Here is a 12,390-nt window from a genome sequence, read left to right as displayed (position 1 = left end):
GCACTGTGTGGATCGAAAGCGAAAACAAATTTCCCAATCAATCCCTCAAATACTACTGCTTTTTCGGTCGATCACCACCACCGACAGTTATACTCGATGGGTAATTTTCCATTTTCCATTCTTCTTCTTCTCCATTTCTCTTTTTCTTCTTTTTACCCTTAACCAATCATCTTTTCTTTTCTTTTTTACCCTTTGACTACTTATCTAACGTGACTAGTTAATTAGCCACATCAGCTAGTTAACTAGCCACATCAGCTATCCCGTTAAGTCTGTGACGAAAAATGTTAATGAGTGACTGATTTGTCACTTTTCAATAACGTCACTATTTTGTTATTTTTCGAAAGTTGAGTTACTGTTGGTGTAATTTACCTATAGTTAATGGTTAATTTAGGATGGAATAAACAATTTAATAAATAAATTTAATTTTTATTAAATATAAATCTCATGTCTTACTGGTTTCCATAAAAAAAAAACCCTCACTTCCTTTAAATTGATTCCTGGAGAATTATTAAAATAGTTACGGGTCAAAAGTTCAGAGTTATCAGCTGATTAAGTTTGGCCCGTTTATACCCTTTCTTTTTTGGTACCCGAGAATTTTAAGTGATTCTCTTGCTTTTCGCTAAATTTTCTTCCGTGTCCAAATAGCCAGCTCTAGTGTTTGTATTGCAAAATTTCAATTAGAATTTTGTTTTCTCATTAATTTTCCAGGTAATGAAACGCCACGTTTGTCTGCTTTTTAATTCCATTTGTTTGTTTATTTGGGTTTCAGAATGTATTCATTATTTGATATAAATTATATATAATTCTGTTCAGTACACTTTTACATTGATTTTAAAGAACGATAGTTTAGTTATGTCTGGAAGAAATCGTGGGCCACCGCCTATTCCGATGAAAGGGCCACCTCATGCTGGATTGCTGCCGCCGGTGCACGAACATCCTTATGCTAGAGGCCTAGGACCAATGCCACCACACCCAGTTTTACTGGATGAAATAAGAGAACCCCAATTTGTGTTGGGTCCTAGAGGGTTTCCTCCTCATCCAGCTATCATTGAGGAGCGTCTTGGAGTTCAATTGCAAGAAATTCAAGCCCTCCTGGCGGATAATCAAAGGCTGGCAGCGACTCATGTTGCGTTAAAGCAGGAATTGGAGGCTGCTCAGCATGAGTTAAAACAGATGTCTCATTATGCAGATTCGTTGAGGGCGGAGAAGGATGTTCAGATGAGAGAGATGTATGAGAAGTCGGTTCGGTTGGAGGCTGATCTTCGTGAACTGGAGGCTATGCGAGCTGAGCTTGTTAAGGTTAATGGTGATATTAAGCAGCTTAGTGCTGTGAAGCAGGATCTAACGGGTCAGGTTCAGATTATGAGTCAAGATTTGACAAGACTTACTGGGGAATTGCAACAGGCTCCTGTTCTGAAGGCTGAGATTGAAAATTTGAAACAGGAATTGCAACGTGCAAGGTGACAAGTTACTTTTTTTTCACATTTCTCAAAACTTTTTCATATGAGAGTTATTGTGAGAATGAAAACTATTTGTTTGAGTGAAATAGAAAATTTATTTTCGATCGTATATGTGCCTTTGTTAAATTGTTGTACGGCGTTTGGTTTTCTGATGGTTTTTGTTTGATTTTCTCGACCTTTAGAGCTGCCATTGAATATGAGAAGAAAGGATATGCGGAAAATTATGAACATGGTCAGGTGATGGAGAAGAAATTGATCTCAATGGCTCGGGAGTTGGAAAAGCTTCGTGCAGAAGTTGCTAATGCAGAAAAGAGAACTCGCGCTGGTGGTGGCACTGGTGCTAATCCTGGTATGGAGGCCCTTCATTTAAATATTTAATCCATGTTTTTTTTTAACATAGTGGACTTTATTTCAGTGGAAGCATGTTGCTGTCTGAGTTTCATGCACTGCTCTTTTCACTTTTCTATTTTTATGATATGATCTTTAGTTGAGAGTTAAGTTTTTATGTAGATGTTGGGTTGGTTTTCATTCTAACTTGAGGATATATGTGCTGTCAATGCTGAAGTGCGTACAAACTACAAAGTAAATAAATCCTTTTGTTTTTTTGAAGTTTGAGCTAATTTAATCACTCAAGCCATCTTTTTCTTTTATCTAAGGCTCCTTGACATCTTATTTAACATAAATTCTAGTTAGCTGTTTGATAGTTCACCCAGTAAGTCTTATCATATGAGTAGTGGATGAAGCCTGATGTAAGTCTTATTTACCATAAATTCTAGTTAGCTGTTTGAAAGTTCACCCGGTAAGTCTTATCCTTTAAGCTGTGAGGCTTGATGTACTGGATGAAGCCTGATTTTTCTGTTTATGTAACAGACTAACTAATAGTGGTTTTTCTCTGTTTATGAATAACATTTCCTTTGTCCATAATTTTCAGCTGTATCTGGTTATAATGCAAATTATGGAAACCCTGAAGCTGGATATACTGGAAATACTTATCATGTCAACTATGGCATGAATCCTGTAAGTTTCTATTTTATGTACATGTTCAACACTTTCTGCTTTGTGTTTGCTTAGATTTGTATGGACTTGCATGTGAGCTACATTTGCAAGTTTTATGTATATCCATTATTTTCTTTAAAGAATGATTGGTTTTTCTCCTTGCATTACAGGTTCAGGGTGGGGTGGATGTTTATCGTCAGTATGGTCCTGCTTCTGGTTCCTGGGGTGCATATGACATGCAGAGAGCTCAAGGACATCGCTAGTTTGATTTTCCAAATCATGCTAAGATGATTCATCTGGTACTTCTGGGCAACTTATTAGTTATCTAGGCTTGGATTTGAGCTATTACGATTTATAATATGATGGGTGTTCTGGAATTGTACCTAAAAACATTATTTATATTTGCTTAAAAGTTGCAGTATGCTGTTGTCTGCTTGATATTGTCTGGTGCATATATTTTCTCAGTTGATTTGTGATACAGCATTTCAATTTGATACTTTTCTTTTCTTAGATATCTTAATGAAATTTGAGTTTCATCATTCATTATGTGGACAAGACCTTGCCATGCCTTTTTGAGGTAGATGTTTGCTTTTGAAGAATAGGAATCATTGGATTCCTGTAATACTAGCACATATGCTGCTGCTGCTCCTTCTTCCTCTTCCATTTCTCATGGAATATGGAGTTGTTCGGTTGTGCTTCTTCTGTTTATTTGCAGAAGAGTGACTACTCTTCAGTGTCTGGCTCAATTTAGCAAAATATTGATAAAATTTAGCCAGCTTTTCTAGCTTGTTTTTTCTTCTGTTTTCTCTTGGGCCTCTTCCATTAAAGATTAGTATTACATCTAAGCTGACCTTCATAGTTCATTTGGTAGTTGTCTTTCCGTTGCTTTTTCACCTTAGTTAGGCAGCCTTGCTATACTCATGCACCTTTGCTTTGTTAATTTCCCATGGAGTTCCTTAAGAGGTTACATCTATAGATTGTGCAAACTGGCAAGGGGTTTTAGTTTCATCTATTTGTACTATGAAGATTAATCATCATTGCCTTTATTATCAGGTCCTCGGTCTATTCTACTGCAAACTTAAGGTGATGCATGCTCTATTACAGAAAAACGAATTGAGAAATGAAAAAGAACAGATTTTCAGCTCATTGAATGACGTTTACTTCTTTTTTCTAGATAATATTTTCTGTTTTGGTTTTCTTTCTCTGGTTCCTGTGCCATTTATTTATTCATTTTGTGTTCTCTAGAGTTTTTCCAATCAATGGGTATACAGTAAATTTCATTTAAGCTAGATATGCCTCTGGCGTTGGTTCCAGAGTTCCTGTTTGAGTAGGATTATATTTCTGGGTCTTACTATATTATTTCTATTTAGTTTTTGTGTATTAGGTGGAAGTGCTTACATTTGTTATCTAGTTTGAAGCTTAGTTTTGTCCAACCCTTGAGTTTAACTGAGAATAAGATGATAGAAGAATATCCTAGCAACTTTTTCCTGCAAAAGATGTGATCGCAAGGTTTTCTGCAGCTTATCCATTTATGCAAGAAGTAGGCTTAAAACATTTTGCAAGATTGTATTGTTGCTTATATATACAGAAACTCTAGGTTCTGTTGTGGTAAGAGTGGAGCCAAACTTTAGGATTTACACTGAAAAGGAGCACAATGTTGCTCCCAATCCACAATATGCACAGCGTGGATCAATGAGGGGGGTGCGTGCAAAATAATGTCAAAGTCAGATATGTTCTTTTAATGTTGGCAGATCCAGCTTACAGAGGTTACATGTGATGCCAACTATAGAACTAGTGAGGGATATGATGGCAACAGTCTTAGTTGGAAAAATATATCCATTGCTAGACTGAATAGGGACAAATATATGTGCCTTGGGAAATTCTAGGATACAAGTAAGAGCAACTAGCTGACACCTGACATTCCCTATAAATGTCAGAACAGGTAGCTTCCTTACTAGTTTTATCTGGTTTCAACTGGCCTGGCTTTTAGGATTTCTTTTACAAAGTCTGTCACCTTGGACACTAGAGCAGTTCTTCAGGACTGTGACCCTTCTTTTTTTTGTGGATCATTGCTACCTTTCTCAGAGATTTTTAAAGGAGAGTGAGATCATACTTTATCACAATGGCCACCCTCTGGCCTCCATTGCTTGGACCACTATTGTATCTGTACCACTTATGCTTGACTGGCTTCTCTCATCATCTGATGGTTTTTTTAACCCCCTTTGATTTACAGCCTATATGATGCCCCCCCCACCCCTCAATATATATATTATGAATATTTCCTGAAATTTGTTCTCTGGAATTTGTATGAAACTGTATGAATACTGCATCCCGAGTGTAAAGAAAAACTACCCTTGTTTTGATAAATAAGTAACATCTTGTGTTGAATTTTCATTCTTTTCAAATTTTATGAAAGATGAGAAACATCCTAGCACTTCTTCCTGATACTTGACTTCCTGTGAAGTTGAAAGCAGCAACTCAACAGATTATACGAACTCTTCTTTAAATATGTGAAATTTTGTTTATATTTGCTTCTGGCATATGTCTTCAGTTTTGAATATCTTACCTATTGGAACTGGGATCCAGATCATAGGATTAGATTCTGTTGAGACGAGGCTAGCAAAAGAACCAACTTCCATTGAACTTAGTGTCATGGGGGATACCAGAAATAATAGGGTTATTGGATAGATAATTTAAGAATGACATGGCAATAAAGCAGGTCATGAATATGACCTTATAAACTTTCTGGGACTTCCAAATTTGTAGACTGTATGTCAGCATTCAGATAGGATTTCCATTTTACGATTGAGGGGCTATGTGCTTTAGGATTTCATAGTATGTATTTGTCTCTCTAACAGTAAGTTATATATTCTTTATATCTCTGGTTTCTTGGACTGGTTGTGTCCATTATCATAATGGCTTCACTCTTGATTTAACATCACATCTAGTGTTGCCTCATGGAAGCATTGGTGCTTTCGCTGGTATTGCAGCTTCTTCTCTTCTTCACCTTTAAAATAAAATTGCTGCCATTTGTGTGTATATGCCATTTATCATTATTTCTTTTTTCTCCATAATTTGAGTATTCAATTTCCATTGGTTAAACATAAAAAATGCCTAATTGTCAAACAGATGCTCTATGACTAACTAATTTTCTATTTAAAAGTTTGTCCTATTTCGTTCTCTTCCCTTTTCTTTCTTCCTTTATGCTTTCCATTTGCCTTTTGGTCTTAGAGCAATGATCTAAGACAAGTACTTGGCTAGTCTTTGGATTTTGTTCCTTCTGTGATTACTAGTCTGTTTCTTTCTCAATTCATTATATTTGAATATTAATTCAGCTGTGATTGCTGCTGGAATAAGTTAGCTATTACTTGGTTTTAAGAGCTTATTGGACTCTGTGGTCTTAGACAGATTTATACGTTATTTTATGTTTGTGTGCAATCTACTCCCTTTCTTCTCTCTATTGTCTCTCTCATGCTACTACTGGTCTACTACAATGAGATGGATTTTTGTGGATTACTCATCTGAAGTAGAAGGCCGTTGTCTGTTACCGTATGTAAATCATTGTTGTAGTTGCCGCGGGGACTGTTAAATTGCTGAAATGTAAACTGTTCAACAGTGAAGCAAATTATTGAGAATAGAGGAGTTTGTCTTGGGTTGTAAATACCTCATCAATGCCTTTATTACGTGAAAGTGAGGTCAAGAGAAACTTGAGCTTTTTTAAGGGATATCATCCATGTCTTGTTCGATTTGAAAAAAATGTAACTTAAGTGCTGGAAGAAGCTTATTCATTGCATAGGTATGCGACATATTGCCAAGAAATGGCCATCAATGATGATGCAAGATGGTTTTTCTGGTCAAGTAAGTGATGTAAATTTCTGAGAAATGCTTTCCTTTTTGTTTTCCATTGTTAGTTGTGCTAGTTTGCGAAACGATTTTTGTTAGCTAAAATTTTGTCTGGTGTTGTGATCCACGGTTGAAAATGCCTTTTGACACTCCTATATTATTGTACTTATTCTTTTCATACTGAGAAAGTATATTGTGTTAGCTGTGGTGATGGTTTTATGATTTGTCTGTTGAAGCTATTCAGAGTACATATTATGCTCTGTATTGCTTATTTGCAATATTTTTCTGAAGCGATACCTATTAGCAAGTGAATGGTTCTTTAGTTTATTTGGTCTGTTACGTAAAAGGTAGCAGGCTTGATTTATGATTCTTGAATGTGGATTGTAGTAGACAATCTCACTTTCGTCTCAGTAGCAAAGAATGCGTGAAACATAATTGGAGAGGCAAACTCTAGGAGGGGGTGATCAAAGGATTTTTGGTAAAGAATTAAAGAATTAAGTTATTCATCATGTAGAAGTAGAGCAGGATAAGTAATACCAAGTAGGAAAGTAAAGGCTATGTTTTCTGATTGAGCTCTTGGTATTACATTGCTAGGTCATTGTGAAGAAGTTAAAATGGCCCCAAGTGTCTGCCATCTTACATGGTTTAATTACTGTAGGTAAAAATAAAGCTACACCTTAAATTGGATTGTCTTTTGTCGTATCACAAGACTAGTCCCCTTCATGGATTTGGAATTTAAAAAAACTTCATGAAAATTGTTTGCTTTTGCTAGAGGATTACTTATTTATCCTTTTCCAAGTAGATCAAGGGGCATTCACCGTTCTTTTGGAAAGAGCACCTATTAGTTTGCTACAGCAGAAGCTGTTTGTGGCATCTGAGCATGATATTTGATATTGTCTTCATATTCTATCTCTTCTTCTGCCCTCCTTGCCAGACCTAGTTATACGCAATTATGTTATATGCTATTGTTTTATCAACTATCAAGGACTTAGGTGACTGCTTTCTGGGCTTTCTGGTAGTATTCAGTTAAATATGTAAATTTTAACTGGTCATTTTCATATTAGATTTAAGGAAATAAGATGTGGTGCTATCTATCTTGATACTTGATTGTTATTTTCTCCCTCTTCTTTTCTTTTATCTTATCCACACTCCCTACTTGTTCAACAATTGCATGCCTTATTCGTTTTCAACTTCTATTTTTTTAAGTATTTATGCTTTGCACATTTGTATTACTTTATCTAGCTACTTATATACTAATATGTCTTCTTTCTATTTCAGGTTTACAAACTTGTACCCAGCAAATTGTCTGCTTCAGCAACTATCCGTTGATGTCTGAGTTCCATGAGGTATGTTGGTGCTGCAGTGCCGGACTTGCTGTTTTCTCTGCTTTGCTCCTTTGTTGTTTTGTCGCACCTTGGAAGCTCCTTCTTGCTTTGGACCTAAAAAAAAAATTAACTTAAAAGTTATTACCTAATTTAATCGTGAAAGAAAGAAATAAAACCAACATAAAAACTGCTAGATATTAATAAATCTGAATTTTAAGGACAGCTAAATCAAATGCACAAAATTTGACCAAATAACTCTTTTAGATAGAGTTATCATATTTTAGCTAGCACAGTAATATTTCATGGTTTGGGATATATGTATATCATTCAAAGGTCCTAGAAGCTAATTAAATATGTAGTTTTATAAGATTCAGCCTCTATGAGCAAGAGCAGGTTGGTTGATAATGTAGATAGTGTCTCTCCTTCTGCAGCTTTTTGAATGATGAGTAATCTACAATAATAATAATTATAGCTGGCTAGACTTTTATTTTATTGAAGATTGTGAATAGGCCTGTGCATCCCCTAAATTACTCATTGTAGTTTTCTAAGCAACCCTGACTCTGCGTAAACCTATGAAATCTTCCTGAGATTAAGCTATCTAATATTTGTAATGGATGATGAATTCTAGCTGTCCTTTTTGCTGATATACCAGCTCAACCTCTAACCCTGCAATGTCTATCTGCTAAAAGTTTATTGCCCCCATAGGCAAGCGGCTGACTCTGGAAGGCACCGGAGGAGCTCAGCATAGGGAAGTGCTCAATTGGAACCAGGGAGCTGCTGAACGCTGAGTTGAAGGCTCAGTTCTTACCTGGTAATGTGCCATGGGTGGCACATCGGTGACAGAACAGAGCAATCTCATTGTTTATTCCTTGCCAGTTTCCACTCATCTCATCAAAATCACCTAAACTGTGATTTTTACTGCCTCTGCGAATAAAAAGCATATATATATATACAAGCTCAACTATAACTTTACATGTACTTTCTGATCTTCAATAGGTTATTCAGGGCTTCTTGTTTACATCTTATAAAAAATCGGGTCCTGTTCTTTGATACTCATACATTAACACCATTTTTGAAGCACTGGATTTGCTCTTTAATCTCCAATGATTCTAGCTGTTGATGCAGAGACTACAGATCTACTTATGGCTCGTAAAAGCTTAGATCTGGGGAAATAACTATTTTAGTAGTTTCTTAAAAAGAAAAGTTCTAGGTCCTAAAGTAGAAGTCATACCATGATATTCTTTAACAACTTAGACCATTTTATTATATTTTTATTATATAATGTAATTTATAATATATATGTACTAAATTGTAAAATGCAATAAACCACCTAAAAGGTGCTAAAAGTTTGTCAGATTCTGCCTTTTAGTTTCTGCTTTGGGTACTATTAATTTGATTATACTTCAAATATTAATGGTTGTTGAGTACAATAAAATATCTATAAAAGCAAAAATAATACCATTATTATCAAGTGAAAGAAAAACAATTCATAGACAAGGTTAAGGTGATGACTTGTGTATCATTTATTTAATATTTTTAAATTTTAAATATAAAATTAAGATGATGATATGTGTGTCATGTATTTAATTTTTTATATTTTAAATATATCTTAAAAAACATGTCATTATTATATATGTCTGTACTCGATTATGTGACATTTACTTTATAAATGAATTGAGATCTCAGCCAAACTTTTAATAATATTTACACAGGACCTTTCTGAGGAAGGAAAGAAAAACTGAACTGAAAAACGGCGAAGCAAATCAAGAAATGCAGTCCTCACTTCCATGCCCTCATGCAACAACAACATACTTCAAATCTCTAGAGAAACCAAGACCCCGTTATCTATCATACCCTAATCTCTTACTTTCATTTCCCAGACCTTCCAATTCATCATCTTTTGGCTTGACACTAAGATCCCAATCCCACAAACAACTACCCAATAGACCCATCAATTCGTTGACTTCCAATCGTTTTCAAATTCACTGCGGCATTTCATCAAACAGTTACAATGCTAACAACAAGAAAAGTGTCAGAGATTGGATTGAGTGGGTTGGTGAAGTGATTTCCACTGCATTCCCGCTATGGGTTTCTTTAGGATGTCTACTTGGACTGTTCAAGCCAAGTTCTTTCAGCTGGGTTACCCCCAGATGGAGTATTTTTGGTCTTACTCTTACTATGCTTGGTATGGGTATGACTCTTACTCTAGATGATCTTCGTGGTGCCCTTGCTATGCCTAAAGAGTTGATATCTGGTTTTGTACTCCAATATTCGGTTTGTATTTCTTAACTTATAGTTGTTTATGTTGAACTATATAATTTTTCTTTGTTGAGTTACATATACTTGTTTCCAAATAACCTTATGAAATCCGACTCTGGCAATAACTTTGGGTATGTGTAAGCAAGAGTATCATAGCAGTTCATGTTACTTTTATATATGGGTAACTTGTTGCAGGTTATGCCTTTATCTGGGTATTTCGTTAGCAAGCTCTTAAATTTGCCATCTCACTATGCAGCTGGTTTAATATTAGTTGGTTGCTGTCCTGGTGGTAAGCTTATAGTCACTCTTTGCAAGTATTGTATAATATAATACTTCACTTCTCCATCCTAGTCTTCCTCTTGATAGTGCTGCATTTTCCTTTTTTCATTTCAGGTACAGCAAGTAACATTGTCACATATCTTGCCCGGTATAAAAAAAATTGTCTATCGGTATCATTCATTTTTCTTTAATTATTGATGCTTTTGCCTGATAACATCTGATGATGTTTCTATCTCCCAGAGGAAATGTGGCACTTTCCGTGTTGATGACCGCTGCAAGCACTCTATCTGCTGTGGTTGGTAAACCAGAACTTTGCCTCATATTGTCTTTCTTATTTAATAGGTGTTAAAAAAAGATCAATAAACCTTCTCATATTGACTATGTCTCAACCGTACCATCCACTTGTGCGGGCAATATTTTTGATTGATGACCATCGATCGTACGTAGGGGAGTGCTGAATTATGAGTAAATATTTGATTCCACAATTTTTGTCATGTTTTTGTGATGCAATATGGTTTGAGTTCCCATTTTATGAAAGACATGAAAAAAAAATATTAGATACTGTTAAATTGAGTTCTATTTTACATTGGCCTTTTTAAGAACTTGGGAAACATCAATGACCTTTCTTCTAAGTACCATCCAGGATATTATGTGATAAGCAGCATCGAATCCCGATTGAGTAGAGTATTGACATGAATTTATTAAGATGAATACTTCTTTTTTTTGTGGGGGGGGGGTAGGATTTTTAGTACTCTGTCGGATTACCTTCTTAGGATTATATTGTTGACATTGCATCAATTAATCTCTCTTCTTATTGCTATTTTTTATTCTTTAGATTATGACCCCCTCTCTCACAAGCATGCTGGCTGGGAAATATGTTCCAGTAGATGCTGCTGCACTGCTAAACTCAACACTGCAGGTGAATTCTTTTGTCGCATAACTTTTCTTTTCTCCAAATATTGTTCATTCCTTGTGGTTAGTACTTAACCAGACTATTACCCCAGGTTGTGCTTCTTCCTGTATTGGGTGGTGCATTCCTAAATCAGTATTTCCATGGCTTCGTTAAATTTGTTTCTCCTTTGATGCCAAGCATTGCTGTCGGAACTGTTGGTGTTCTATGTGGAAATGCAATTGCCGAAAGTTCTTCCGCAATTCTTGCATCTGGTCTACAAGTTGTGCTAGCTTCATCCCTTCTTCACGCATCTGGATTTTTCTTTGGCTATGTCCTTTCACGGATGCTTCGGCTTGATGTGGCTTCATCACGAACGATCTCCATTGAGGTTGGCATGCAGGTACGCATACTTTTTCAAGCAGTTCGATTTCAAAGAACATACTTTCTATTTGGTTCATCCAGGCACTATCCATGCATTATTGTTAGAACATTTAAAACAATGATCCTAGTTGTTTAACATGAAAAATAATAGTGTGGTAGCATGTTGTGGATGATTTGTCGGTGTTCTATTCATTTGCTTGATCCTTAATTCAACTCATTGATGTTTCAGAACTCGGTTCTCGGAGTTTTTCTTGCTACTCATCACTTCCAAAATCCACTGACGGCAGTACCATGTGCGGTGTCCAGTGTATGCCACTCAATTTTTGGTAGTATATTGGCCGGAATTTGGCGACGCGATGTGCCAAAGCAGAACCAGGAGTGATAATGATATATCTATATATCTATATATATATTTCGATATTCTTAGAGGAAACATTGATAGATGCAGATTTGTATCTATGGTTAGCCATTGTCACTTTTAGAGACATTGGATATCTCCTGTATCCAGAACAGGAAGAGGCAGGGCTTGGATATGCAATGCAAACTTCCCTATATTTCAGAGGGGTCAAATTCTGCTATAAGTTCCTGTACTTTTGAGTTGTGGATTTAATCCCTATACTTCAATTTATTCAAGTTTAGTTTTTATACTTTTCAAATTAGTCAAATTTAGTCCTTGTTGTTTTTAAATTTTGAAATTTCAATCTTGACTTGTTTGGTTAAATTTTGTTATTATTACTACCCTCTGCCAAAATTTGTAGATTTATTTATATATAGTCTACCATTAAAAAGTTTATAATTAATGATAAAAGGAAAAGTACTAATGTTTTATAGTAAAGAAAAAAAAAAGTGTTTGTAAAGCTTAGTTTTTAAATATTTATTTATATATTTCAATATTATTTATAATTTATAATTTCTTGAACCTCATTGATTTCTTATCTATTTATATTTAAAGTGT

The 12,390-nt window shown here is 35.4% G+C and overlaps 2 protein-coding genes across 4 annotated transcripts; both read left to right on the top strand.

Moving 5' to 3' along the window:
* The first annotated feature begins 492 nt into the window (after positions 1-492).
* On the top strand, positions 493-8,728 carry LOC107928105 (protein FLX-like 1). Of its 3 annotated transcripts, none has more exons than XM_016859277.2 (7): positions 493-708; positions 814-1,460; positions 1,643-1,809; positions 2,392-2,477; positions 2,627-6,314; positions 7,578-7,645; positions 8,330-8,728. In XM_016859277.2, exons 2-5 carry the CDS (start codon positions 853-855, stop codon positions 2,717-2,719), a joined length of 954 nt encoding a protein of 317 aa, XP_016714766.1. In that variant the 5' UTR covers positions 493-708; positions 814-852; the 3' UTR covers positions 2,720-6,314; positions 7,578-7,645; positions 8,330-8,728. The 3 variants fall into 3 exon arrangements, with proteins under 3 accessions (XP_016714766.1, XP_016714768.1, XP_016714769.1); XM_016859279.2 differs by having other exon boundaries at positions 553-708; positions 2,627-2,755; XM_016859280.2 differs by having other exon boundaries at positions 553-708; positions 2,627-2,755; positions 8,314-8,728.
* Positions 8,729-9,282: 554 nt separating this feature from the next.
* LOC107928104 (probable sodium/metabolite cotransporter BASS1, chloroplastic) lies at positions 9,283-12,082 on the top strand. Its single transcript, XM_016859275.2, has 7 exons — positions 9,283-9,898; positions 10,079-10,172; positions 10,277-10,310; positions 10,403-10,457; positions 10,998-11,081; positions 11,167-11,454; positions 11,665-12,082. The coding sequence occupies exons 1-7, from the start codon at positions 9,395-9,397 to the stop codon at positions 11,815-11,817; spliced, it is 1,212 nt and encodes a 403-aa protein (XP_016714764.1). The 5' UTR covers positions 9,283-9,394; the 3' UTR covers positions 11,818-12,082.
* Positions 12,083-12,390: the final 308 nt, after the last annotated feature.

Source organism: Gossypium hirsutum, chromosome D01 (genome assembly GCF_007990345.1).
Source record: "Gossypium hirsutum isolate 1008001.06 chromosome D01, Gossypium_hirsutum_v2.1, whole genome shotgun sequence".
NCBI classification, from domain to species: domain Eukaryota; kingdom Viridiplantae; phylum Streptophyta; class Magnoliopsida; order Malvales; family Malvaceae; genus Gossypium; species Gossypium hirsutum.
Note: the sequence above shows the minus strand (reverse complement) of the source record. Positions and strands in the feature narration are given on the sequence as shown.